Source organism: Corvus moneduloides, chromosome 28 (assembly GCF_009650955.1).
Source record: "Corvus moneduloides isolate bCorMon1 chromosome 28, bCorMon1.pri, whole genome shotgun sequence".
NCBI lineage: Eukaryota > Metazoa > Chordata > Aves > Passeriformes > Corvidae > Corvus > Corvus moneduloides.
In genome coordinates this window covers 2,572,911-2,599,185 of record NC_045503.1, presented here as the reverse complement: position 1 = coordinate 2,599,185, position 26,275 = coordinate 2,572,911, and the positions used below count along the sequence as shown (strand labels likewise).

The following is a 26,275-nucleotide window of genomic DNA, read 5'->3' as shown; positions in this document are numbered from 1 at the left end:
GTTAAAGGCTCTTCTGAGGAAACCAGTACATGAAAACTTTCCTAAAAACTGTTAATATTAGATCAGCTTTTAAGAATTTGCTGTATGCTTTGACTAAATACCAGACACATGAGATCATAAGAGCCTTTAGTTTTAAACTGTATTCATTGCTTACATGAGTAATCACTAAGAAAAGTTTTTCAGGAAGTCCAAGTGATGGGATTTCTTAACTCTATAATGCCAAAAATATTTATTAATAAGAAATAATGTTGCAAATGTAGCTGTACTGTGGTTTGGCTTCTTGGGGAAAACTGGTGAACTGATTGTTCACTGATGGCTTAAGTTAGAAAACTTCACAGAAACTTTTTCTGGGATCATCTTGCAAGTCCATTAGTCTGCAGCCTGGCAAAGCTCACTGCAGCAGATTTCCCAAAGCCCAGAATGGGAAGTTGGATGGTGTTTTGCAGAGATCAGGAGCTGAGCCACTGTCCTGGAGAGGAACGGGGCTTTGATTGACTGACAATTCACTGTGCTGATGTCACAGGACTTTCACTTCTGGTTTGGTAACTGCAAGGAGCTGACCTGGATTTTTTGCATCTATTATTACGCATACCCACGCAAAATGGGCTCTACAAAAAGAAATCTGGGCGATACATTGGTGGATAAGTGGTGCAAAGAGATATTGATGGCTGATCAATGCTTGCTTTGAAAAATCAGAGTGGGGCTGCTGTTGGCATTGTATAGCGTGGTCTCAGAAAATCCAAAGCTGGAGTTCAGCCTCAGCCATCTGTGACCACTTCTGGATACAAATCCTCTCCCTGCTGAAGCCTGTTGATTTTTCTGGAGTTGCAGCAGAGTCACTCTGCACAGGAGGAGCTCACTGAGCTTATTATTCCTTTAGGTCAGGAATAACAGTTGCCTGAAGAATTACAGACATTCTCCCAGTTTATAGGAAGCTTTTCAGATTCTCTGAATGCAACTAGTGGTGGAAATGTGCTTGTGGGAGAGCTTGGAGAACCTGGTTTGGAGTTAGTGGTCCAAAAGTTCCACTGCAGCACTGCTGACACCCTTAAGGTACTTTGAAAAAAACCCTCAAAACCGGAAGAGAAGGGAAGATTTTCAACATACAGATAATGACTGTCATGAAAACGTTTTCCATGGAAGTACCCCCTAACTGGATGTGTACACCATGGCTGGATGTATAAACAGTTCTGTGCTGTGTGCAGTGCATTCACACATCCGTCGTGCTCCGGATGTGGGAGCGCGCGTGCGTGCGTGTGGAGGAAGAGATTACACAGCTCTGTGCAATCATTTCACAAGGGTTCTATATTAGGGAGGCGGATTTCCTAATGGAGGACTTCATTGCTTGGAGCTTTAAGAGGAAATATCTGGGGGAGGAGATGCTGGGATAGTCTACCCCGAGCAGGGTATTTCTGCAAATAACTGCATTGTGCAGAGGTTTCCTTCTTTAGGTGCTGTGTGGTAGAAGGGTGACAAGTTTTCCTTGCCCTTGGAACACATAGTTAAGTGTTGATAAAGTTGAAGACATTCCCAATAACTGATTCTACTGGACTTCTACATGTAATAAGTTTTCTTTGTAGTTCTTAAGCGTGGCTCATGCAGAGGATTTTGTGTTATGTGTGTATTAGCACTGTCAGAGGACTCATGATCTGATAGAAGAATTAGAGATGTACAGTTAGGGTTTGTGCCATATGTATTTTTTCTTTCCTAACACCTCATCATAAAACTTCACTCTTCAGTGTTGTGTAGCAGAGTAGCTGCCCAACAAGTTGTTCTGTAAACCAAAGTTTTTCTGTTTGTGTTTTTCCTGTTTTCTGAATACACAACTTTGAAAATTCCTGGGCTAACTGTATAAATGAGATATTAATGTTCTGTCTCACTTGAAGAAAAGTTGTGTTTAATGTGAATTTTTTTCAGTGATAGCAGTACATTGGGGAATATGAATTGGTTTGTGACTTTTGTATGGGAAAGGTAATTTCATGGTGGTTGTGCTGTCTTCATCCTGCTCAATGTCTTCTCTAAGGTCCTAACTGTTATTGATTGAAGCTGATTTGCACTCTCCAGCTGTGGCTACCTGTCCTGTACTCCTAAAATATCTAGAAGTATTATTCCCTTCCCTCAGTCCCTCAAATATCACTGCATGGATCAAATAATAAACATATATAGTTCTGTGAGGAACATGGGGGCTTCCTAGGCTGCCTTTTTGGTGTTTGTGTGCTGCAATTCCCACAGTATTCCGAGTTTTTTCTGGAAGCTAACAGGAATCTGAACAGTGAACAGAAGAGCTTGGAAAGCTGTGTGTTGACGTATTTAGTTTGATTGAAAATTAACTCATTTTGCTTTATTGCAGGCATTTGGAAATGCAAAAACAGCACATAACAATAACTCCAGTCGTTTTGGGAAGTTCATTCAAGTCAACTATTTAGAGAATGGTATTGTCCGGGGGTAAGTACAGAGTGAGCTGGTTCTGGGGGTGATCTCTGTGCTTTTCGGAACTGGGAAGCCTCTGTTGTACATAAAATGCTGCCTTGTTGAAGCTCTGCTCATGTGAGAATAGCTTGGTGCTGTGGAGTTCAAAATTCTATAACTGAGCTTTGTGGAGCTGTCAGGTGATGCGTAATACTCTGACTTCGCTGTACAGCTGGCTCAGGTTAAGAATCTGCTGCTGCATCTTTGCCTTCAGGCTAAATGAAGGCTTGTGCATAACACCCTCTGCCCTCTCCATTTTGCATTTAAAAACAGAAGATCTGAATTTTTAAGAGGAGTGAAGTGAAATAGATTTGAGGAAGCCATTTTAAAGAAACAGTTTAAACGTCTGTTAGAGAAATAAAGCTATTATCAAATGTGTGTGCTTCTATCTGAAGGTCTTAAAACATGAGATATTTAATGCCTACATTTGCTGGTTCTGATGGACTGTGGAGCGTCATGAGCAATCCCTGACCTTTATGCTCCAGTGTTTCTTTTCTTTGGCTTTTCTTCTCATTTGCAATAACGTGAGTGACTGGGAAGTCTGTGCCACATGTGCTTTGAGTGTTTTTCTGAAGGAATTTGACATACTTTCAGACCCAGTCACACTAGCTCAGGAGATGGGTACAATTTGAATACACTTGTTTTGTCTTCAGCGTGAGAAAAAGATGCTCAAACTTTGTCCTCAATCATTGTACCCCTTGTCAAGGACTTGGAATTATCATTTAGGAGGTTACTTTCTCACCCTCTAGGGGGTTTTCTGGCTGCCTGGCTTCCATTCCGGGCTGACGTCTACTCTGACATAAAAGTCCAGCAAATGTGTTGGGATGACACTCAGACAGCTCCCTGGTGTATTTTTGGGGTCTTGCCTTGGCATGCCGTGTCAGATAAGTGTTAATCTCACAGGATAACACATTGTTACCGCTCTGTGGGTTTTGTTTCTGTTGACAGTTTTCATCAACACTTTCCTTGCTTGGTCTGTCTGTTTTAAGTTATCTCCACTAAACCCAAGCACAGCAAAGAGGTGTTCCTTGGGTATTTCTTTGTTCCAATCATAATACAGGGCCTACTGATGTTCTTGATTTAGATTTAAGGTAGTGGCCTAAGATCTTCTCTTGCACATTTTAGTGCAGATCTCATTATTTGAACTCTCCTGCCAGTTGCTGTCTGATGTTTTATGAGGTCTTTTCTCTGTGCCCTCATGCTTGTTTTATTTTCTGTGGCTCCTTAGGGCTGTGGTTGAAAAATACCTGCTTGAAAAATCTCGTCTGGTTTCTCAAGAAAAAGATGAAAGGTAAGAGAGAAATACAGTTTTCCAAGAGAGTTAAAATCAATGGAAGAGTTTAAGAGCACCTGAATTAGATAGAGTAAAAGAAAACCCACTATATTTTCATGAGAGAAATGTATTGACTTTGCAGGAACTACCATGTCTTTTATTATTTGCTACTTGGAGTCAATGAAGAAGAGCGTAAAGAATTTCACCTCAAGCAACCTGAAGATTATTTCTACCTCAACCAGGTAATGTGTGATTTACCAATGCACTGATAAGGGTTGTCTGTGTGTTGTGTCAAAGATGAAAGGAAGCAGAATAGATTATATTCGGCTTTTTGTGATGTTGGGGTTTTGCTCTTTGCCTTTAATTTTGGATTTCTCTTCGCAGCATAACTTGAAAATTGAAGACGGGGAAGACCTCCGACATGAATTTGAGAGGTTAAAACAAGCCATGGAGATGGTTGGCTTCCTTTCAGCAACAAAGAAACAGTAAGTGGAATTCTGTTAGCTTTTGTTACTGGCAGTTATTGTTCATGGGCTGCAGTGAGCAGTTGGGATCGCACGTAGTTCTGTAGGGAACGAGGAGAGTTGAGTGTTTTGCACTTACGGACTAATTCTTGAAGTAGAATTAGGTCTGCTAGCCTGTTATAATGAACTTCCTTAAGAAAAATTCTTACATAATTCAATTTTTCTTCCTTAGGATTTTTTCAATACTTTCAGCTATTCTTTATTTGGGCAACGTCACGTACAAGAAGAAAGCCACAGGTCGGGATGAAGGGTTGGACGTGGGACCTCCTGAAGTGCTGGACATTCTTTCGCAGCTGTTGAAAGTAGAGTATTTCACTTTAGCATTAATGTTTGATACACCTGTTTGTCATGTTCTACCTCAGCATTTCACTTGGATATCCCAGTTTCTGTATCTGAATCTCCTTTGTGATACTTCCACAATATTTTTCTTATGGGAGGGGGAACATGAAATCAGTGAAATTATTTGGATTAGAGATGGAAAATAACCTTTAGCATGGAAATAGAATTTATTGACTCACCAATCCCAGAGCTGAGCAAGAATAGATTCAGTGTAGGTGTGTTCTTTCCCACCACAGGGAAACATCTGAATGAATGTAAACAGAATAATTTAAACAAGTTGTAGGACTTGTAAAGCTACTGATGGATGATAAATGTGGCTGTTGTCAAAGAGCTTGGGCTTCTCTGAGGAAGTTGTATGTCCACTACTGCAGTCAAATAACTCATTGAGAAGCTTGATGGTGACAGCAACTCTTGTTCTCTCTCATTTTGAAGGTTAAACGAGAAATCCTGGTAGAAGTGCTAACAAAAAGAAAAACTGTGACTGCTAATGATAAGCTTATATTGCCATATAGTCTCAATGAGGTGAGTAAAAGAGCACTTGTAGAGTGACTTTAAATAACTGAGACTTGCTTTTTTGGATTAAGAAAGCCATTATGGTACACTTTCACATTTTGTGAGGAATGGTTGGAAAGTTACAAGTTTGAATTAAAGGCAAATTGTGGTTTGGTTTGTCTCTGCTGGGGTTGTAACCTGTGAGTGACACTGGTTTGAAACGGAAATGGTTATTTTTTTAAGTAAAGTTCTGAAGATTGTTTGATCTGCAGGCAATAACAGCTCGTGATTCCATGGCAAAGTCCTTGTACAGTGCTCTGTTTGATTGGATTGTTCTGCGAATCAATCATGCACTCCTTAACAAGAAGGACATGGAGGAATCTGTTACAGTAAGTCTCTCACAAAACCAAGTCTTTGCAGGCAGCTATATGTGTAGTTAAAGCTATAGATGATGTGTTTTGATACCTGGGATAAATTTTGGTACTTCTCAAGCCCATGCTAAATTTCCTGGTAGTATTTAATCATCTCTATTTTCACAGTAGATAGAACTATTAAATATTTTAAAACTTTTCAGCACAGACTGCAGTGCTTTCTGGACTGTTTATCTGTTGGGGCTTAAGGCACTGTATAACAGATTGGTAACTAGATTTCCACATCTTCTTTTAGTGTCTGTCCATTGGTGTACTTGATATTTTTGGATTTGAAGATTTCGAAACCAACAGTTTTGAGCAGTTCTGTATAAATTATGCAAATGAGCAACTTCAGTATTATTTCAATCAGCACATTTTCAAATTGGAGCAGGTAAGAAATGAGAGTCACTGAAGTGAAACCTGTTTTTATCAAGTGTTTATGTATTATGCAAACTTAGCCTCTAGTCTGCAAAACCCCATGGCATAATTGCTTGAATATTTCTGAAAAGTCTTTACTTTTTAAATTTCTTCTCTCACTATTGCTTATCATTGTACTAATGGTAGTGGGATCTTTCTTCAGAGGACTGGCACTAAGTTGCTGCTTGACTGCAAAAACTCATACAACATTCAGGTGATCCCAGACAGAAGTCAGCTAAAACTGTGAACTTTGGTATTGGAAGTCTGTAGGTGAGGGGTTGGATTCAGGTGGTTTTGTTTTAATGGTTGGGAAACAGTTTCTCTTATTTCTATCAGTCTGTAAGTATTTAATAACCAGTCTTTGCTGCTTCTCCCACCCAACAGCATTTAGGGGATGCTACTGTGTTTTGGTACTGGCAGTAGTTCTGAAATCCTGGTATTACTGGCATGTGTTGATTAACTTGTTTGCAGATGGTATCATCTGACAGAGCACTTTGAGTGCTGCAGGAGCCAACAGATCCTGTTTCTGGACTGGGCTTTGGAGTGGGGTTTGCTCTAGACTTGGGTTTTTTCTGCTTTGTGCAAAAGTGTGGTTCTCAGGTCACTGCTGAAAGGAGTCATTCTGTAGTATGTGGTACTTTGTCAACAACTTCAGGCAAGCATTTTAAGAAAATAAAATTACTAAACATCCAAACTTTGTGTGTAAACATAATGTTGAGGTCCCTGTTTTGTAACTCAGGACAGAATTGGCTATCCAGGCTGGTCAGAGTAAATAGTTACATTGTCTTCTTTTTTTTTTTTCTAATGCCATTTTTCCAAATAAGATTAATCCTTGAATGACCCATTTCCTGTACCTCTTGCAGCCTGAGGGCCCTCAGGGGGATCTCTATATCTTTTTAAAGAAAGGCTTTTTTGTCTGTGGAAAATAGCATTTCAGTTCTGTAACACGGTGTGCACTGAGCAGTCTGTGTTGGGCAGACTGAATTCCACCTACTTAAAAATAATGCATTTATCATCATCATCTAGAACATGAGAGGTGCTCTTTGTCCTTTGTTGAACATAAAACTTATTTAATTTTCTGTGTGATTCTTTTTTTTACTTTAATACCTTATCATTATCTTGTTTCCTGTGGGTATTTACAGCATTAAGAAAATCAGGTATTTTGCTTTTGTATCTTAGTGGGAAGCTTGTCCTGTCGACCATTTGAGGGATTGTCACTTCAGCAGAAGAGCTTCATGTTCTTTTGTCAGGGAGCTCCAAATTTTCTGAGCCTAAGCAATATCCATTGCTTCCTTAGGGAAGTTCTGATGCTGCTGTTGTGTAGGCCTTAACTGCCTGTTATGAAACTTCTGTTATTTCTTCTGACAGTGCAATAAAATTCTGGAACTTGATATTTAACTATTTCTCATTTCCCATAATACAAAAATCATGGAAAAGAAAAATAGACTTGAACTCCTCTATGTCTGCCCAGTTTTACTGGAGTGCTGTAGATGTAGTGTCCAACTCCAGGGTCATAGGCTGCTGATTGCTGGGAAGGCAGAGCACAGCAGAACGTTCCTTTCACAGCTTTGATTTTGAAATAGTTTTACCCCAAGCAAGCCCTGCTGAGTGACGTGCCTGAGTGGACCTTTGATCTGTGCCTCTATGCTTGTTCTTCTGTTCCTATTTATAAATTCTCCTTATTTTTGTCTCTGCTGCCTGAACTAACAAACTCCACTTGCTGTAGCTGTTCAAGGCTGTGTTTTAAGCACTTAGACCACAGGACATCAAAGGCCAGAGCACTGTATTGATAAGGGAATTTTCTTGAGCTACACAGGAGGAATATAAGAGTGAAGGGATCACTTGGCACAATATTGACTATACTGATAATGTGGCCTGCATTCACTTAATCAGCAAGAAGCCCACTGGCCTCTTCTATCTTCTGGATGAAGAAAGCAAGTAAGCAACAAACATCTGCAAAAATACGTGTGGCAGGGGGGAGGGAAGGACTGTGAAAGGGAACAGAAATACAGCGCTTGAAAAAGGAGTGGAATGTTGTGGGAAGCAAAGGGTTATTTATGACTATGATTTACCCTGTAGTTTGCTTCTAATGATTCCAGTATGGTGGTGATATAAATTGATGCTAAAAGTGAACTTTGGCTTAAGCAAATTTAGGAACTTCCATGTTTGTGGCTTACCATGGAACTCCAATTAAAGTAAAATGCATGTCTGTAAGTCTTTGGAGCACTAAGTAGCAAATGTGATAAATAGTTAATGTGCTGCTAGCTAAAGTTGGCTGGTGAAGTGGGAGGAAACACTGACGTACACTTGAAACCTCACAATATTCTGCTGTGTGTGGAGCTGCTTGGTTTGGATCCAGAAATTGAGCCCACCTTTAAAATTCAAAGCAGGTATAGAGATCTTGGACAAATAATCCTTTCCGCAAGGATCAATAAGTGTTTATTCTGTCACCCTCATAAGCATATCTGTATTTGAGAAACAGCTGACCACTTCTGTCTTGCCTTCCCAGTTTTCCACATGCCACCAACCAAACTCTACTGGCAAAATTCAAACAGCAGCATGAGGAGAACAAGTTTTTTGTTGGAACCCCAGTGATGGAGCCTGCTTTTATTATTCGCCACTTTGCTGGCAAAGTGAAGTACCAGATCAAAGTAGGTGATAGGTTTGATGGCCACAAAAAAGAATATCCTTGCCTTTCTGGGAGCTTTTTGTCAGGGTGTAGAAAATTTTCTGGGAATGGGCTGGATCAAAAGGGTTCTCAGAGGTACTTTGGGTTTGTTTTTTGGGTGGTGGTGTTGGCTGGAGGGTAACACATTTATTCCGAATGAAGAGAACACAGGGAGCTTTCCTGACAGCTTGCAGCTCAGTGTGCCTGTTTTGTGCAGGATTTCAGGGAGAAAAACATGGATTACATGAGGCCTGACATCGTGGCTCTGCTGCGCAGCAGCGACAGCGCCTTTGTGCGGGAGCTGATCGGGATGGACCCGGTGGCCGTGTTCCGCTGGGCCGTGCTGCGCGCGGCCATCCGCGCCATGGCCGTGTTCGCCCAGGCTGGGCGGGAGAGGGCCCAGAAAACGGCAGGTGGGGCACGGGAAACGGCAGGTAGGGCATGGGGAACTGCAGGTATGGCTTGGAAAATTGCAGGTAGGGCAGGGGGAGCTGCAGGTAGGGCTGGGAAAACTGCTCTGAAAATGCTCAATGCTCTACAATTGCTCTGCTGGCAGAACAAGTTTGTGGCAAAACCTCATCAGCGAGACACCAGCTTTGGTACTAAGGGTAAACTGAGTGGTGAAAGTGGTTTAACATTCACAAATGGAGGAGAGATTGTCACTGTTTTTGCCTGAGGTCATTCAGCTTTCCTCCTCCAGTCAGTGCAGCATTCCCAGCCGGATGGGACAGATTTGAAGGCCTATTTGTAAAAGTTGGGGGTGATAGTTCTGGTGTTCATTCCCATCTTATCACTAATTTTGATCTTCTTAGACCTCTGTGAAGTATCAAATAAGTATTCAGGATTAACTACTAAATTTGAGCAGCTGCAACTTCCTTTCTAGTTTGAGCAAGCAAAGTGCTGTAGCTTGATAAAGTACTGGATAAGAACTCCAGACCCTTGGATAGATATTTTGCTTGCTAAAGTTGGTGGTTTTGGGGGGGTTTTTTGCCTGCTCATATCTTTGTCAAAATGCAATTTTTTGGTTATTTCCTAACAGGAGTGGTACGTCAAGGACCCAGAGTTCCCCTTGGAGAACTCCAGAGATCAAATACGCCGGTAGAAAAAGTTTATCGGTGAGAAATGCATCCTTAACCTCTATGGGGAAAAGAGCTGAATTGCTGAGTTGGATTTTCATATATCAAATCTCAACTAGATCTTTCCACAAGGAAAGCCAGTTTTATTTCTGCTGTCTTGTTTTCTTTGGCCTTTTTAATACTATCAAAACAACACTCTAGCTTATTTTATGTAAGACCCAATGCCACCACATGTTGGGGACAGCCTCAGTTCCATTTACCTCTGGGTTTTTGAGTTTTGTGTAGTTGGTGTGTGCAGCTTTTAGCATTGTGTGCTCCTCTGCAGCCAGTCTGGGTCACTGCAGGGGGCAGAGGCTGGTTTTTCAGCTTTATGATGAGTAGGAGGCAGTGCCAGTCCTACAGAACTGTATCTCTATAGGGAGATTTGCCTTTCCATGGATATTTAGGCTTTGTACGTGTTCCTTTTGCAGCCGCTCAGTGCTCGATTTCTCATTTGATTGTTCTGAGGATTTCGATATAAATGCTTTTCAAGACATCATTTCTTTTTGTGAGAACAAGAAGTAAGTAGCAAAAGGCCTGAACTCCCAGGCCAGGGAGGCACATTTCCAGGACACACCGACTAGTTCTGAGCGTGCTCTGGGTGGCAGTGAAGCTGTGGGGCACCTAAAGTAGTGACTTCATGCTGCTTCCTAATTACTGCATCCTGGACAGCCTCTGCCACTTGGGGCAACAAAGAACTAAATATCCAATTTGGGTGAAAGGATTAATCACAGCTTAACAGATCTGTTTCCTTGGGATATCTTAAATCTTGATATTCAAAAAAGTTCAGAGGTACCCAGGGAAGCAACAACCCTGTGTAATAATGTTGCTGCCTCTGTGAGCAGCTCAGAATGGGGAGAGCATCTAAGAGTCAGAAGTGATTCTTACACTTCTGTTATTTTTGGTTTGTGCCTCTCTGGAGAGTAAAGAAGGTAAGTTCTGTGCCAGGACACAGCACTTCACAAGCACGGTGCATGCTTGAAGAATGGCACCTGCCACGAATTAAGGACCATCCCAGGCTTACTTTGAAAAGCTAAACGTGAATAAGTTTGAAATGGAAATGAAACCCAAATTTTCTTCAAGTATCCCTCTAACATCTTGTTTATAACTTACTTTTCTGATGTAAGTCTAAGTACCCTCATTTTAGTAGTCAAATCTCTATCTAAAAATGTTTACTCTTGGTTATAAAGAAGCTTGTATCTATCTGAAAAGGTTACTTGGCTTAACCAGAAGGGTTCACTGCCCATTAAGTACGTTTTGCTAAATTTCTCTCAATTTTTTGAATTAGTGGCTCAAGAACTTACATTAAAAGGTAGAGAGTAGGTTGAGTGTAAGACCCTGGCAATTAAATTTTAGAGCACTGATGGAGTAGAAAGTGCTGACTTGTCATCAAAATCATTCATGTTTAGGAAAAAGTAGTCTGGGATTGACCTGCAACAGTTTGGAGCACATTTGGTGATGGAACCTTTTGGGGTTTTAACTCCTTTTTTCCCCCTCTCTCATGGCTGTGTATCTCTGTTTGCCACCTTTGTTTTGCTGTGGATCATTTTAGAGACATGCATGAACAAATCATCGCCAGTATTAAAGGACTGCCCTGGCAGGGTGATGATCCCTGTGAGCTGCTTCGGTCCCTCAGTCAGCTTCAACACTGCTCCCACCTCCTGTGAGTGCTCTGAGTATTGCTTTGAAAGTGCAACAAGAACCAAGCAGTTACTCCAGTCCCTAAAAATGATGCTTGTCCCAAGTTTGTCTTTTGAAAAACACTAAACAAGACAATTAAAAATAAAACAACCCTTCTGCAAATAGGCTACGGAGAACACCTTGTTGCTTCATTGTATTAGCTGGAAGTTAAACCTACTTCTCATGTAAACTTGCTTAAAACCCCAAGTATGTAGTATGAGTTTGTTGTTGCAAAATATTCAACAGTGAGATCTCTCACAAGGTGTAACAAATGTTTCCTGACATTCAGGGTGCTGATGCTGGATATATTTCTGGGTTTAAGGTCTCTACGTGTGCAGTTCTGTGCATGTGTAAGGAAATGGATCTGTGCTCTGTTGTATAATAAGTTAATGTAAGCTGGGTGGCACAGAGCAGGAACCTGCCCTGTATCACAGAGTTAACATGCTTAGAACCAGGAGGATGTGAACTGCAGCCTTGTTTCTGAGAGTTTCTACTTCTTCCCCTTCTGTGTGTGGATGAGAGCTGTGCCTGAGGTGTGTGTCCTGCTCAGACATTCCAGAATTCCTGGTGCTGGGATGTGCATTGTCCTCCTGGGAGCAGTTGGGTGCTTTCACAGGGTTCTGATGCAAGCAGCTGTAACTCGTGAATCAAGTATCTTTATTTCATAGTGCCTTCATGTTATAATGAATTTAATGACCATACAGTTGCTAAAGAGAATAACTCACACTACAGTAGTCTGTACAATGGTGCAATTTTGAATAGCTTTAACTTCAGAGAAAATGTTTCACTTTTGAAAGCTTCCAATACCTTCAGAGTTTATTTAAGAAAAAAAAAAATTGTTCTTGTTGCAGAGCAGTTTGCATTTCTTGCATTGACCATTTGTAAGAGATGTGCGTGAACACACCCTGGTGCTGTTGTGCTCATTTTCTTCTGTCCTTCGTCTTGCCTCATAAATTGCACCAACTTATGGCTTGCTGAAATAATCAAAAATCACATGTACTTTTTTTTCCTAAATGATCTTTAATATTTTAACAGGAAAAGTAGAGGTGTCAAGCAAAAGCAGATCATTCCCAAGGTAATCAGAAAATTTAGATTTCTCTTGGGTTTGGGCTTTGTTGCACTGTGAATTTCATTTTGATTGACACAGCTCACTTCAGAACTGTTTTATAGTGTAGGAAAGTTGTTTTATGTATCCTGACAAGCTCAAAAATACGTAAATGTTCACTTTAATAAGAATTGTTTAATTAGACCGGAGATGCCGTAAATGTATGATGTCACTTCCAAGTCAGGGAAGGCAAATGCAATGATTGTGTGATTCCCCTTGTTCACCTTACACTCTTGGGTTAGGGCAGTGGAACAATTTCACTCCTAAGAAGTGCTTTGGCCCTAAATAGAAATAATCATGAAATGTAACATGCCATTGAATGTGGAACTCTGGGTAGCTGGTTTCATTCTGAGTCGTTTCAGATAAATATTTCCCTTTTAGTTGAGAGACTTGCACTTTGTTGATTATGAAAACTTCCTTGTAGAACTTGCTGGATTCCAAATCTCTGAAGCTCATAATGAGCATGACGCTGCACGATCGGACTACGAAGTCCCTTTTGCACTTGCACAAGAAGAAGAAACCCCCCAGCATAAGTGCCCAGTTCCAGGTAGGGGACACACCTCAGGGAACAGGCCCTCCTGGGCTGATGTAGGCTGGTCTGGCTTGGAAGACCAAGTGGGTTTTATTCTTGGGATTTGTTTGAAGCGGAGTTTATTACTTGATTAAAGTCAGAGTACATTTTGAGATTGTCATTTATGCCATGAAATGTGTCAGTTCTCTGTACTGATCATCCTAGTATGCAGATCTAGTGCTTCTGCTAGAGCATATGCAAACCCTGCTTTGAATTCTTTTGAGAAGAGCTAACAGCACATACCAAATACAGGGATGTGTGTGCAATATGGGAGAATCTGCTTGGATTTTGTATAGCCATCAGACCTGAAACAATCTGATTCTTAAGGCAGAAGCTGTCCTGCTGTCAAACACCACCAAAATGCTGATACCTGAAGAAAAACCTTTCTGAATGTTTCATTTCAGACTTCACTTAACAAGTTGCTGGAGACACTGGGCAGAGCTGAGCCATTCTTCATCCGCTGCATCCGCTCCAATGCAGAGAAGGTAAGGCTGCCTCAGAGCAGAGCTGGCTGCTGAGACCCAGGGCTTGAGCCTTGTAATCTCTTTATTTCAACTTGTTCACTGTCACTCTGTGTGCAGGTGAAAGTTAACCAAGGTGTGGAAGGAAAGTGTGCTGTCCCTATGACAGCAGTTGGGCTCCTCAGGCTCTCACTGGCTGTTTTCTGCTGTCTTTTACAGAAAGAGATGCTCTTTGATGAGAGCTTGGTGCTGCAGCAGTTACGGTACACGGGCATGCTGGAAACTGTGCGGATCAGGAGGTCTGGCTACAGTGCCAAATACACATTCCAGGTATGGTGGGAACTGCAAGAGGATTGTGCTTTCAGGAATATCTGCTCTCTGCGGAAAACACGTCTTGTGTGTCTCTTCATGTGAAGCTCATGACCACTTGGGATGAGCTGTGAAAATGCACTGCAGTTTTGAGAGAGCCTGCATGGTAAAAAGTTGTAGTTAAACTGTTGTGTGAGTCATCTGCCAGTAAATTCTTCCTGGTTGCATGAAGGAAAACATTCTGAGTGCAGTCAGTCAGTGCTGCACAATGCTGTCTCCATGTGGGAATTAGTTTTCTGTAAAACACTCTGTGTAGGTTTAGAGATCACGCACAGGTGATCTTTCCCATTAACATGAGGCTGACTGAAGCCTGCATTTTACATGGAAAAATAGCTCAGTTTGGAGTGAGAGATAAGTACTTTCAGTTCCCTGTAGCATAAGTGTCTTAAATAGATTTCTATTTTATAGCTAAAACACTAAACTTGGGAGTTGCCTTCTAACTTTGGTCTCTTGCTGTCTCTGCTTTTTACAGGAATTCATTGACCAGTTTCAGGTGTTACTCCCCAAAAATGCCAAAGCCTCCAAGGAAGACATTTGTGCTTATTTGAATAAACTAAAACTGAATGAAAACTACTATCAAATAGGGAAGACCAAGGTCTGTGAAACTTTCTGTAAGGCAATAAGAAACACTGATGTACACTGCAAAATTCAGTGCAGTTCATTTACAGGTGTTACTCTTCTCTGCATTTTGTACCTAAATTGGCTATTTTAACTCTTGCAAGTGGTGACACAGGTTATACTTGACTCCTTGGTTTTGATGCCAGCCTGGTTTCTTGACTACAGTACAAGTCCATGTTATATAGATACTGTTTGGGAAATCGTTGCTCTTGGCATTGTCAAACAGGTCGATGTTTTCATTTTAGAAGGGTTCTGTGATTTGAAGGCTGTAAGGATAGATGTAAGTTTTAGAATCCAAACTCTGAAATTTAAAAGGACTTCAATTTTTTGGGCAAGCTGTCAGCCAGTAAGTTTTGGTGCAGTGATACCAAACCATTATCTTAACCATTATCATCTTATATCTCCAGTGAGGGCTGACAGGCTCCTGTTAACTGCTTCTTGATGAACTTTTCTTTAACTGAACAGGTTTTTATGAAGGAGGCTGAACGGCAGATACTACAGGATACACTACACAAAGAAGTGATCAGGAAAATCATCCTCCTTCAGAGCTGGCTCAGGATGGTTTTGGAAAGGAAACGCTTTCTCAGGATGCGGCAGGCGGCTGTTGTTTTACAGGTATCTCTGGGACTTGCCAACCTTATTTTCCTAACAAACAAACAAACTCTGTCATGTAACACTCCCCACCTTGAAGCAGCCCTCCCTTACTTCAGAAACCTCCCTTGCCAGGCATGCTGGCGCTCCCGCAGTGTCAGGATGGCTCTGCAGAGGAACAACGCTGCCATCGAGATCCAGGCGGCCTGGAGGCGGCACCGGCAGCGGAAACGCTTCCTGCAGCACAGGAGGAGAGTTTGTCTCCTGCAGGCCCTGGTCAGGGGGCACCTGCAGCGTAAGAGGTAAAGGGGAAGGAGCAGTGTGACATGAAAACATCCATTGAATCACCTGGCTTCACCTGCCAAGCTCAGTTTGTGTGATGGGTTGACTTAATAAACAACTTAATAAATTGTTGCCCAAGGAAGCTGTGGCTGCCCCTGGATCCCTAGAAGTGCCCAAGGCCAGGTTGGATGGGGCTTGGAACACCCTGGGATAGTGGAAGGTGTCCCTGCCTGTGGCAAGGGGATGGGAATGAGACGATCTTTAAGGTCCCTCCCAACCCAAACCATTCTGGGATTGTATGAACTTAAAGGTAGTTATTGCCATGTGATATTTCAGTCAGTATCAAGTGGTCAGTGGAGTGTGGACAGTGGGTAAGTGCTCAGGACTTGAGCTTTATTCAGCTGAGTTGCACTGATGCTGCCAGTCCTGACAAGCAGACTCCACTGGGACTGTAGGTGTACTTTGGGTCTTATTGCTATTTGGGCTGCATTTAAGCAGCTGGGGTTTTTTTTGACCTCTGGGCATTAAGGGTTTCATCTTAAAGTGTTTTCATCTTAAAAATGCATAACAGATACCAGAAAATGGTTCTGGAAAGGCAGACAGCTGAAGAAAAGCAGCGAGAAATGCAGGAAGATAAAGAGAAAGAGGATGATACGAGCAAGGATGAACAGAGCGAGCCAGCAGCAGATGAGCTGCCTGTGAAACATGAGTCAGAGCCGGATCAAGCTATTGAGGATGAAGATCAAGCTCAAAATGAACAAGCTGAAAACCTGAACTCATCTGAGAAAGCCACATTACCCCAGAAGAGCACAGTGGAGGGCTCAGAGAAAGTAACCAACAGCCGGGAGAAGCGGGAATCCCGTCGGCAGAGGGGGCTGGAACACAATGACTTGCAGAACAAACATGTGCTCCTGTCCTTTGAAGGACCATCTTCATTGTGCCACGAGGAGCAAACTGTTTCTGAAGAGGCCCTGGAAGCTGCTCCAGTGCCAGAGAAATCCACAACACAAGAAGATAATGTCCTTCAGGGAAGCAGCGAGGGAGAGAAAAGTCCAAGTGAAGAAAAAACTCTTTCAGACATTCCACCATCAAGTGAGGTAAAAGGAAGTGGTTCTGTTCCTGAGCAACCACCTGGATCAGAAACAGAGGGCACGGCAGCTGATAGAATGAAAACACAAAGAAATCAAAATAACCAAATAAAAGGCAGCCAAAGCTTTAACTGCCCTGAAAGGCCCACAGATCTTGCACTGAGTGTTCGTAGCACACTGTCTGCTACTGGCAGCTTTCAGAGTCCTGCTGACTGCTGGGCAGATAAAAGCAGGTGGCAGAAGGCAACCAAAGACCTGGACAGCCCCACTTCTTCTGCAATCCAGAGATATGTGGATGACCCAGAGAAGCTAAAGTACAAGAGAGAGAAGTGGAAAGGAAAGAGACAATCTGATGCTGGCCAGAATGATGTGCTGAGTCAGTCTTTGGATGGAAGGATACATGTGGATAAGTCTCCTCAGGATCAGCTAGAGTAAGGGCAGCTTCCTTTTTTTTTGATTTATTTTACAGAAAACAAATATCTGTAATATCTAAAACAGAGAACTTCTGAGAGCCTGTACATTTGGGCCATGTTATGGGAGCAAATGGAGCTGTGAACAACTCCAGCTTTTCCTTGGCTCCCAGTCCTGCAGTGAATCTGTATGGGCAGGATGTTTGCAGAAGCTCACAAGAGATGCTAAGCCTGCCTGGCTGAATTAAATGGAAAGTCAGGGCTTTAGCTGAAGTAGTGTCTGGAGTTTATTTTCATGTGTCTTTTACCCATTGGAAACAAGGTTTTTGTGACCTGCAGTTTGCAAGCATCATCCCTCTCATATGACAGGAAATCTGACATTCCCATGCTTTTTTACTTCTCCAGTACATTTTGCATTTAAAAGTGAATTGCAAGAGCTGATCAGGGTTCTGTCTCAGATGTAGTATTGATATGTGGGTTATTTAAAAAATGTGAAGAGGCCACAGATGTTATTAAAATATACTTATGTATTAAAATATACCCATCTTACTACAGGAAGAAGGGGAGTTCAGCTTCATTAAGTGACCTCTCAACACTGGCCCAGACCATTGCTATGAACCAGGTACTGATGCTATTGTGCATATTGTTTATAAATATTAAAGATTTGTGAATAATTGGCTGTAGTGTATTTCTGTGTTCCTTCAGGTTCATTTTTTTTTTTGGCTTGATATCCTTGAAAAACAATCACCAGCAAATATTATGCAGTATTTTGAAAACTTAATTTTTAGTAAATGGATCCTTGATCAAAGTATTAAATATACTTGGCTCTTGCATTAATAAGCTAATATCTATTGAGTAAAGTGTTTTGTCTTGATAGAGCAAACTTCACCATTCTGTTTTTTAAAGCCATTAAAGGATCTATGTCACTCAAAATGCAGTTTTTGACTCCTCCTCTCTCCTGTAGCAATCACCAGATCCAATTGAAGAAGAAAAAGGCAACAAGAAATACCCTGTGCAGAAGAAGCCCAGTGACCACTTCCCTACCTCAGACATGGCCATTCCTGTGCAGCCAGCGAGTCAGCAAGTGGATGCCAGGTATGGCTTGTGTGTGTGACTGGGCTGTCTTTGAGAAAATGAAAAAAAAAGATTTTCCATTGATATTTGGATTGGGCACCTTGAGACTGTGATTGTGGAGAGGCTACATGAGTGGCTGTGTCACTGCTTCATGTTGCTCTGAGCATGATATCTAACCCTGCTGAGGAACAGATTCTCTGCTTCTTGCATAACACTTTCTTTGAACTGGTTCTTTTTAAAATAAGAACCAACTTACAGCTCGGATCAAAGGTTCCTGTAGTGTAATACAACACCAAGAGAAAAGCTGAAGAACCCAGCAAGCATGTAATGCTGCTTCCCTGGTCTGCTGCAGCCTCTGGCATTCTGCAGTCCAGGGACTTCCTGAGCCAGAGCCGATGTTTTGGATATGTGAGGTGTTGTCTCTGTGTCTGCTGAAGGTAGTGCTCTGATCTTGTAAATACCAGGAAGTCCAGATGTGCTTTCACGTTGTCTTTCCTTTTTTTGTGCTGCTCAGTTTTTCTGCAGGCTGGGCCATAAATATTCCCCATAGTTGTGAATCCTGTTGTGGATTATTGTTAAGAGCCTGTTCTTGTAGCAGAGCCAGCTTCCATTACTAATGGGACAGACTTGTATCTGCTTTTGCATTCAGGTCTGCTTTCAAAAGCCCTTTGCGTAGACTTTTGGGGAAAAAGCCAGACAAGAAAATTGCAAAGGAGAGTTCTGATGTGATTGAGGAAGGAGATGGCCTCTCTCTCGTGTCTTGTGTCCTCTTTACAGACACAGGAGGAACCCAGAAAGTTTCTGAAGGTGAGTTTGGTGATTTAACCCTCAGCACGGTGCATCTTTTCTGTGAAAACAAATACTGCAGAATTCCCTCACCCTGCTTGAAAGTACAAATCCATTTCTTTGCCAGGTTCTTCGGGGCAGCCGGGCCGGCCCCAGGCTGGGGAGCGCCACGGGAAGGAGAGCAGCAAAGCAAAGAAGAACAGAACCATAAAGATCAGCAAGATCTCGAGCGTGTCCCAGAACTGGCGCGCGTCCATGGTCCGGGAGATTGCAAATGCCAATGAGCTGAAACACCTGGATGAGTTCCTCCTAAACAAGGTGAAAGGCTCTCAGCCATGATAAAATTCAAGTCTTTGTTCTCTCTTTGTGTGGAGTTTTAAAGCCTACTGTTCTAGGTGCAAGTTTGTGTTACAACGTAAGCAAAGGGGAATTGATTGGATGGTTTGACTGAGTTAGGTCTGTGTAAGGGCCCTTCCTATTCTTTTCTTCAAGTCTCTGAATGCATTATATTGCATTAAATACTCACAGCATTCATGTTAGTTCTTTGTTTACAAATGAGTGGGCAGCAAAAGTTGTATTAAAAAAAGCAAGAGTTGTAAGTAAAGACAGAGTTCTCTAAAGCCAAACTATGCGACTCTCCTATTTTGTATCATCAGCACAGTGCATTAAAAAAGTGTTGTTTTAAATAATTGGAATGGTCGCAAATGACCAAGCCCAGCCACTGAAGCTTAACTCTGTTCAGATGTGCTTTTTTTAACAAAATCTGATGCAGATGTATTTTTTTCTAGATCAATGACTTACGCTCCCAGAAGTCTGGTGTTGAATGTTTGTTTTTTGAAGCCACAGAGAAGTTCAGAGGAAACATCAAGACCATGTACTCTGCTCCTGTAAGTAGTAAGTCTCAATAAAGGAAAGTTGGCAGACAATAAATGAACTGAGTGTGCAGGTTAAAGGCTTGGCCTGCAGCTCTTCCACAAGGCAGTTCAGCAATTCTCAGCATAGAATTCAGAGCTGAATGTTAGACTCATTTTACAGTTCTGCTCTAATCTCAAGCAGCCTGCTTTGTTTTCCTTTTCTCATTCACTCAGCCGTAAATTTATTTTTAGAAATGGATGGATTTTGCTGTCTTCAGCCTCTTAATGCTGCTGTGTTTAAACACCAAAGAGAGGAGCCAACAGCTTTTTCAATATTCTTCTGACACTGCCTTGTCTCAGCCAAGTGCTGTTGGACAGTGCAGGAGGGAAGTGTGTTCACTTGTTTCTGTCATGGGCTGTTATCTTTGACTTTGATCATGGCTGTGCTTTTTCACCTCTGAACTTAAAGATGTGAAAATATGAAACTGTCTCAACAGTATCAAAAATGAATTTTTTGACAAGTATTTTTCCTTCTTTAGAATGGACAAATCCATGTTGGCTACAAAGATCTGGTGGAAAATTACCAGCTCCTAGTTACAAACCTGGCCAAAAAAAGGGAAGAGAAAGAAGTCAAGCTGGTTTTGAATCTCTTTCTATCCCTTCTGGATGAATTCATCAGAGGATATACAAAGAAAGAGGAACCTGAGCAGCCCAAGGTACAGAAGTTACTCTGTTACTGGTTTATGGGATGATGAAACATTGTTGTTCCCTTAACATAAGGGACCTGTGTTACCTCAGAAACCTTTTCCATGGCATTCTTCATTATTTGGGAAACACTTGCCATACACACATCATGTGTGTAACAAATTCTGTTTGCTGATACACCTTTTTGGAATTGTTAATTTTTTAACTTAATATTTTCAGAATCGGAAAGTGTGCATTTTCTTTGGTAAAAACATAGGAGTTCTCTGGAGGTTTGAGACTTGGAGTTGCTTTGTCATCAGGCAGTGAGCTCAGTTGGTTTTTAGGAAGTTGATAGTGTGAGCTCAGACAACCCTCAAATCAAGCTGAAGCTGCAGGATAGTGTCTCGAATGTCTGGAGGTGAAGTAAAGTCAAGGAAACTCAATAGGGGAAAAAAAAAAAGGACTGGAATGTCTGAATTTCAAAGACTAAGGCCAGTTTTGTTTTCCATTGCAGCAAACCAAAGCCCAGAAGAAGAAAAGAAAACAAGATCGTGCAGTAAGTGCTTTCTTTTTGCAATAATCCAAATCCTCAGGTGCACTCACAGAACACAAACACCCTTTGAAGAGCTTGATTTTGTACTTATGTTCTGGTTTGTTTTGCATGCTCATTCACTTACCTCTTTTATGAAGATGTGACAATATAAAACTGGTTTTTACAAACCAGAGAAATTGCTCATGCAGTGATAGGTGGTACTCAAGCATTTTCTTGTTTGTCCAGAAGGTCTTTTAGAGTCTAAAGGCTTTGTCAAGCATGGACTGTTTAAAAGAAAACAACTACTAAATATTAATAACAAAACTATAGCTCTTGTATTGTACTGATGAACTTTAAGGCAGCAAGTCAATTATGAAATGTTCCAGCAAACCCAGCTGCCTTAAGGTAGGGTGAAATTCGGTTTCAGAGTGAAAATCTTTCAGCTGTAATTGTAAAATAAAAGTGGCAAATCTGAGATGGGGTAGATGTTTTTTTTAAAAACAATTATAATTTTTTAAAGGCAAAACAACTTCACTGGTTCCTTGCTGTCTCTCACCAGATTGAAGAGCACAACGGCCACGTGTTCACGAGCTACCAAGTGAGCATCCGGCAGTCGTGTGAGCACTGCTCCTCCTACATCTGGCCCATGGAGAAGGCCTGTCTGTGCAGTGGTGAGTGAACAGACCTCAGATGTGCAGAGTGCTTGTAGCCCTGGCTGCCACAGGTGGGCCTTGGTGGACAGGCCGTATAGAAAGTGGGTAATTCAGGATACAAAGTGTTTCAGTGTGATTTGGATGCCTGTAACAATTGCTCCTTTCTCTAGTTTGCAAGCTGACTTGTCACAAGAAGTGCATGTCCAAAATCCAGAGCAGCTGTACCTCCTGTGGGAAAAAGGTAAGGCCCATGGATGTGGGATGGTGTTCTGTGGTACCATAAGTGGTGCATGCAAAATGCTGCCTTTATTTCTCAGTAAATGAACAGTGAATGTCCAGGCACTGAACAAAAATTGCTTAATCAGTTCCCTCCTCTGTCTGTATGTAATCAGAGAGGGGCCCTGCAATTGCAGAAACAGAGCATTCTCCTAAGAGGTGATGCTTGAGCTAATTTAGGAACCCTTCTCTCAGAGTGTGTGTGCAGTGTTGGACAAACTGATAAAGAAATCCTGCAGTGTGAACCATAAAGGCTCTTTATTGCTGCAGCTCAGGAAATCTGCTTTATGATCAAAGGCATGTAGCAAGCCAGAATAAAACACTCAGCTGTAGTCTCTGGAAGCATAAGGTAATTGTAGCAGGAAGCCGTGGCATCCTCTAGCTTGGGAACAGGAATTCACAGTGAGGTCACACCTGTATCACCTCCAGAGCGAGCAGGACGCAGAGCCCCGGCACTTCGGGGTGTGTGTGAGCGCCCTGACCAGCGAGAGGAACTCGGTCCCCGTGGTCATGGAGAAGTTGCTGGAGTACGTGGAGATGCACGGGCTCTACACAGAAGGCATCTACAGGAAATCAGGATCAGCAAATCGGATGAAGGAGCTGAAACAGTTGCTGCAGGAAGGTCAGGCAGTGTTTTCCACTCTTTGCATGATACCAGTTTTCCCTGCCATTCTCTTCTATCTGTAACTCTGTCACTTCTTAGTGTTTAAAAACCAGCTTTTTGCTGACTGTGCAGGCTATATTATTTTTGTTGGCTGACAAAAGCTGTTTAGTACCTTAAAATTACTATCTTTTGCCTTTTTTCCCTTTCTGAATTGCCATTTGGATTCAGTGAACAGGAGATTTGAATGTTTCTAATCTTATTTCTATGGGGTCTCATTGTGTGCATCAAAGAATTCAACTGCTCTAAATAAAACATTTCTTTACAGACCCAAACTCGGTGAAACTGGAGAATTACCCTATTCACACCATCACAGGGATCCTTAAGCAGTGGCTGAGGGAATTGCCAGACCCACTGATGACTTCAGCACAGTACAATGATTTTCTCAGAGCTGTAGGTAGGTTTTAAAACCATTCTTCAAACATTTCTTCTTTAACTCATTGTGTCCTTGGGAAAAGAAATTATTAGGGTGCTCATGCTGACTAAACAGCTCCTTCCAGTGCACTTACAGCAATGATTTTGGACATTTTACATAAAATACTTCTCAGGGAATTTCTCCTCTAGCTTACTTGATCTTGCTTCAAGATTCTTTTTTTACTTTTAATGTGTCACTTACAGCTGCTCTTTCTAAAAACTGAGTAAGCATGTGACTAAGTTTCCTTTCAGGCAGGGTTTTTCTTCTTGTTATTCTGAACCAGATCTGGATATACAGATACTTTAAATCCCTAGATTGTTTTAACTTCAGTGGGATTAAGGCACCTAGATAGTGCTGGAGGTCTTAGTATGTCACCTGATGATTGCTAACAGCAGCAGCATCTGAAAATGCAGGATAATTGCAGTGCCATGAGGGGTACTTTAACATTCAGTTATAACACTTGGTAAATGAAATGATAGTAAGGCTTACCAGAATTTAGGTATTTTTAGCTTTCCACTAGCCTTGCACAGCAATTACAATCTTGTGTTTTCTCCCTTTGCGCAGAACTGCCAGAGAAACAGGAGCAACTCTGTGCCATTTACAGTGTCCTGGAACAGCTCCCACAAGCAAATCATAATACCTTGGAACGACTCATCTTCCATCTTGTCAAGTAATGAGTTTAATTTCTTCATTTGTAGAGAAACTGTGATTCTGAATGCTTCTTGGAAGCTTCCTAAAGCGTTAAACACCTTCAGTGTCAGTATAGGGGATTGTGCTGCTGGTTTAGAAGTGAAAGAATTGAAGCTGGTAGTTGTGCTCACAAACAGGTGTGTGGTTACTTCTACCACCTGGTGTATTTGGATCAAACCAGGTAAGAACAACTTTGAAGACAAGGTAGATCTCAAATCCTTGGTGAATCATCTGAGCACCAGGATTTAGACAGAGGGGCTTGTGGAGAACTGAAGATGAACATATGCAAGTCCAGGTGCAGGAATAAATGGTGCTGGTAAAGGGGCTGCTCTTACCCAAGGAACCTGAGGATTTTCCAAGCAGCTCTCTGAACAGGGGCAAAAGGGATTTTTGAAGAGAAGACGCTGAATCACCAGACATACTTTTGAGAAGCTACCAGATTAGCTTAACCTGGGTGACTCCCTGATCCTTTGATACATGAAGTGTTGTCTACTTAGTAGGTATGAAATAATTCTAAAGTTTCTTTGGACTGCTGTACTTACTGAGTGTCCAAGAGGCCTCCTTACTTGTTATTTGGGAACTCTGGCAAGGTGTGATCACGATGTTTGTTTTCTAGCAAGGTCTGCTTAAAATCTCTTTCCCTGGATGTTGAATTTCAGAGTGGCTTTGATAGAAGATGTGAACCGCATGTCCCCCAACGCCTTGGCCATCGTGTTTGCTCCGTGCCTCTTGCGCTGTCCTGATACCTCTGACCCCTTGACCAGCATGAAGGATGTTTCAAAAACAACCATGTAAGTTTTGGCAGAATGCTGAGAAACAGTGTTTTGGAATGGGATGGAAGGTCAGTACCACTGCCTGTGTTTGTTACAACTTTATTCGGATCAAACTGTGAAACTGAGGTTCAAGAGATGTTGAATTCTAGCTCTGCCAGTGCTGCCAGTTTATACACCCCTCTCAGACCTTCCACCTGTCTCCATTTTACTAAGCATAAAGTAGGATAATCTATAAGTCTTAAATATCAGGTTTGTGTTTTTACATCAAGATAATCTTTTGGGGGGCTTGTACGCTAATCATCTATTTTGCTGAGATACAAGGCATAATAAACAATATGATATAGAATTAAGCTGTCTCCTGCATACTTGGAACCCCCTGATGATCTCTTCTGCATTGTTCCTTGAATTGAAGAAGGTTCTGTCCTTGACCCTCTCTGTTTTCCTCACCCTCCAGCAACTCTGGCTGTGAGAGCCCCTCACCATCCTCACTGCATGGCTGGCCTTGCCTCTGCCTCCAATGAAAACAGAGTTTGAAAAATGACAGCTTTTTGTAGCTTCTTACTGACCCCCGGGGCCACAGAGGTGGAGAAGGGCAGTTGCAGGCTCGTTGTGTCTCTGCCAGCCTGTGCCAGCACAGGGACAACAGGTAGAAGCAGCAGGAGCTGTTGGCAGCCGTGGTAATGTGTGCTCACCACTGTGTACAGCCAGCATGGGAGGCTCTGGTTATCCCAGGAGGAACATGTGCCATTAGCTGTCACCATTACCTGTCCTGTTGTGCCTGCTGTGTTGGACTCTTCACCCCGTTACCTGTGCTGCCTGTGAGGAATGGGCTGGGACACTGTGGTCACACTCCAGCCACGTGTGTGTGACAAACACCCCCAGGCCAGGAGCAGCACCTCATCCCACCGTGGTTGTTTCAGAACTTTTGCGGTATGAGGCAGCTGAATAAGCTGTTGCCTTTCTCACAGGTGTGTAGAGATGCTCATAAAGGAACAGATAAGGAAGTACAAGATAAAAATGGAAGAAATCAATCAGCTGGAAGCAGCAGAGAGCTTCGCTGTCCGACGGCTCTCGTTGCTTCGGCAGAACACGGTAAGCGTTGAAATAAAACACCAACTTCTTGGGGAGGGAGTGCTACTTACCCTGTCCATCCATTCAGTAAGTCAAAAATCAACTGGAAAAAAACAACTGCCCAAAGCTGTAGGTAGGAGCTAAATATACAGCTGCACCGAAGTTCTGATAAATAAGGGTACAGGGGTGGGAATCTGCTTTTGTACTGGTCAAAATCTATTCCCATATAATTTTGGCAGGGGAACTGAGAGTGTCTGACATGGCGAAGGAGTTCCTTCACTCCAGAGATGGCTGGTGTGCAAAAATATGCTGTGTTCTAGTAGGGCAAATACACTTAATTCTTTGTTTTTGTTGTACTGATTAATACAAACCAAACTGTGTGTGATCAGAGGCTGCATATAGTGAATTTGGTCTCATTTCTCTCTAGCTCTGGCCTATAAAACTTGGGTTCTCTTCCCCTTATGAGGGGAAACTGGTATGTACAACTGCCTGGCTCCAGTGCATGAGTTTTTCTTATGGTACTATTGCATGACTAAAATACTTACACGGGTTGTAACTCAGTTTTAAACACTCTTTTGATCAATCAAGACTGCATGTACTGGTGCAACTTCCTCCCCAGACTGCATGCAGGACTGTTTGCCTGTTCTGTCATCACCTGGTATTTTATAGACACTGTATGTAACTTACATTGGATGTAATAATATTTCTTATAAGGGACTACTAAAACTAAGCTTAGCCTGACAGATCAAAAAAAGGTAATAAAATCTTGGAAATCAGGTGAACAGGAAATTTCCTCTTACTTTTTGAAACATTTGTATGGATAACTAACAGCTCTTCATCAATTCCATCAGCCTCTCCTTTGACTCATTTGTCTACCACTCTGAAACTTGCAGACTGGTGTAGCTGCTTGTGACTGACAAGTGT

At 42.1% G+C, this 26,275-nt stretch overlaps 1 protein-coding gene across 15 annotated transcripts in view; it reads left to right on the top strand.

Annotated features, from left to right (window-relative positions):
- MYO9B (myosin IXB) overlaps positions 1-26,275 on the top strand; it is a 41,815-nt gene that overhangs the window by 13,935 nt on the left and 1,605 nt on the right. For 3 of the 15 annotated variants that reach the window (XM_032092572.1, XM_032092574.1, XM_032092585.1), the window contains 37 exons: positions 2,351-2,445; positions 3,698-3,760; positions 3,885-3,984; positions 4,127-4,227; positions 4,439-4,568; positions 5,038-5,127; positions 5,370-5,486; positions 5,764-5,898; positions 7,741-7,862; positions 8,434-8,575; positions 8,810-9,047; positions 9,632-9,707; positions 10,139-10,228; positions 11,260-11,370; positions 12,423-12,462; positions 12,917-13,039; positions 13,468-13,548; positions 13,744-13,854; positions 14,366-14,488; positions 14,977-15,126; positions 15,238-15,404; positions 15,956-16,903; positions 17,438-17,504; positions 17,847-17,977; positions 18,606-18,763; positions 18,870-19,060; positions 19,531-19,629; positions 20,136-20,312; positions 20,795-20,836; positions 21,372-21,483; positions 21,636-21,706; positions 22,171-22,363; positions 22,671-22,799; positions 23,382-23,487; positions 24,167-24,298; positions 25,249-25,372; positions 25,779-25,826. In XM_032092572.1, coding sequence (XP_031948463.1) covers positions 2,351-2,445; positions 3,698-3,760; positions 3,885-3,984; positions 4,127-4,227; positions 4,439-4,568; positions 5,038-5,127; positions 5,370-5,486; positions 5,764-5,898; positions 7,741-7,862; positions 8,434-8,575; positions 8,810-9,047; positions 9,632-9,707; positions 10,139-10,228; positions 11,260-11,370; positions 12,423-12,462; positions 12,917-13,039; positions 13,468-13,548; positions 13,744-13,854; positions 14,366-14,488; positions 14,977-15,126; positions 15,238-15,404; positions 15,956-16,903; positions 17,438-17,504; positions 17,847-17,977; positions 18,606-18,763; positions 18,870-19,060; positions 19,531-19,629; positions 20,136-20,312; positions 20,795-20,836; positions 21,372-21,483; positions 21,636-21,706; positions 22,171-22,363; positions 22,671-22,799; positions 23,382-23,487; positions 24,167-24,298; positions 25,249-25,372; positions 25,779-25,826 — 5,133 coding nt within the window. Of the gene's footprint in view, positions 1-2,350; positions 2,446-3,697; positions 3,761-3,884; positions 3,985-4,126; positions 4,228-4,438; positions 4,569-5,037; positions 5,128-5,369; positions 5,487-5,763; positions 5,899-7,740; positions 7,863-8,433; positions 8,576-8,809; positions 9,048-9,631; positions 9,708-10,138; positions 10,229-10,636; positions 10,640-11,259; positions 11,371-12,422; positions 12,463-12,916; positions 13,040-13,467; positions 13,549-13,743; positions 13,855-14,365; positions 14,489-14,976; positions 15,127-15,237; positions 15,405-15,955; positions 16,904-17,437; positions 17,505-17,846; positions 17,978-18,605; positions 18,764-18,869; positions 19,061-19,530; positions 19,630-20,135; positions 20,313-20,794; positions 20,837-21,371; positions 21,484-21,635; positions 21,707-22,170; positions 22,364-22,670; positions 22,800-23,381; positions 23,488-24,166; positions 24,299-24,734; positions 25,373-25,778; positions 25,827-26,275 lie in introns of those variants that run through there. The other 12 variants (XM_032092580.1, XM_032092587.1, XM_032092575.1 and 9 more) reach the window with 11 other exon arrangements.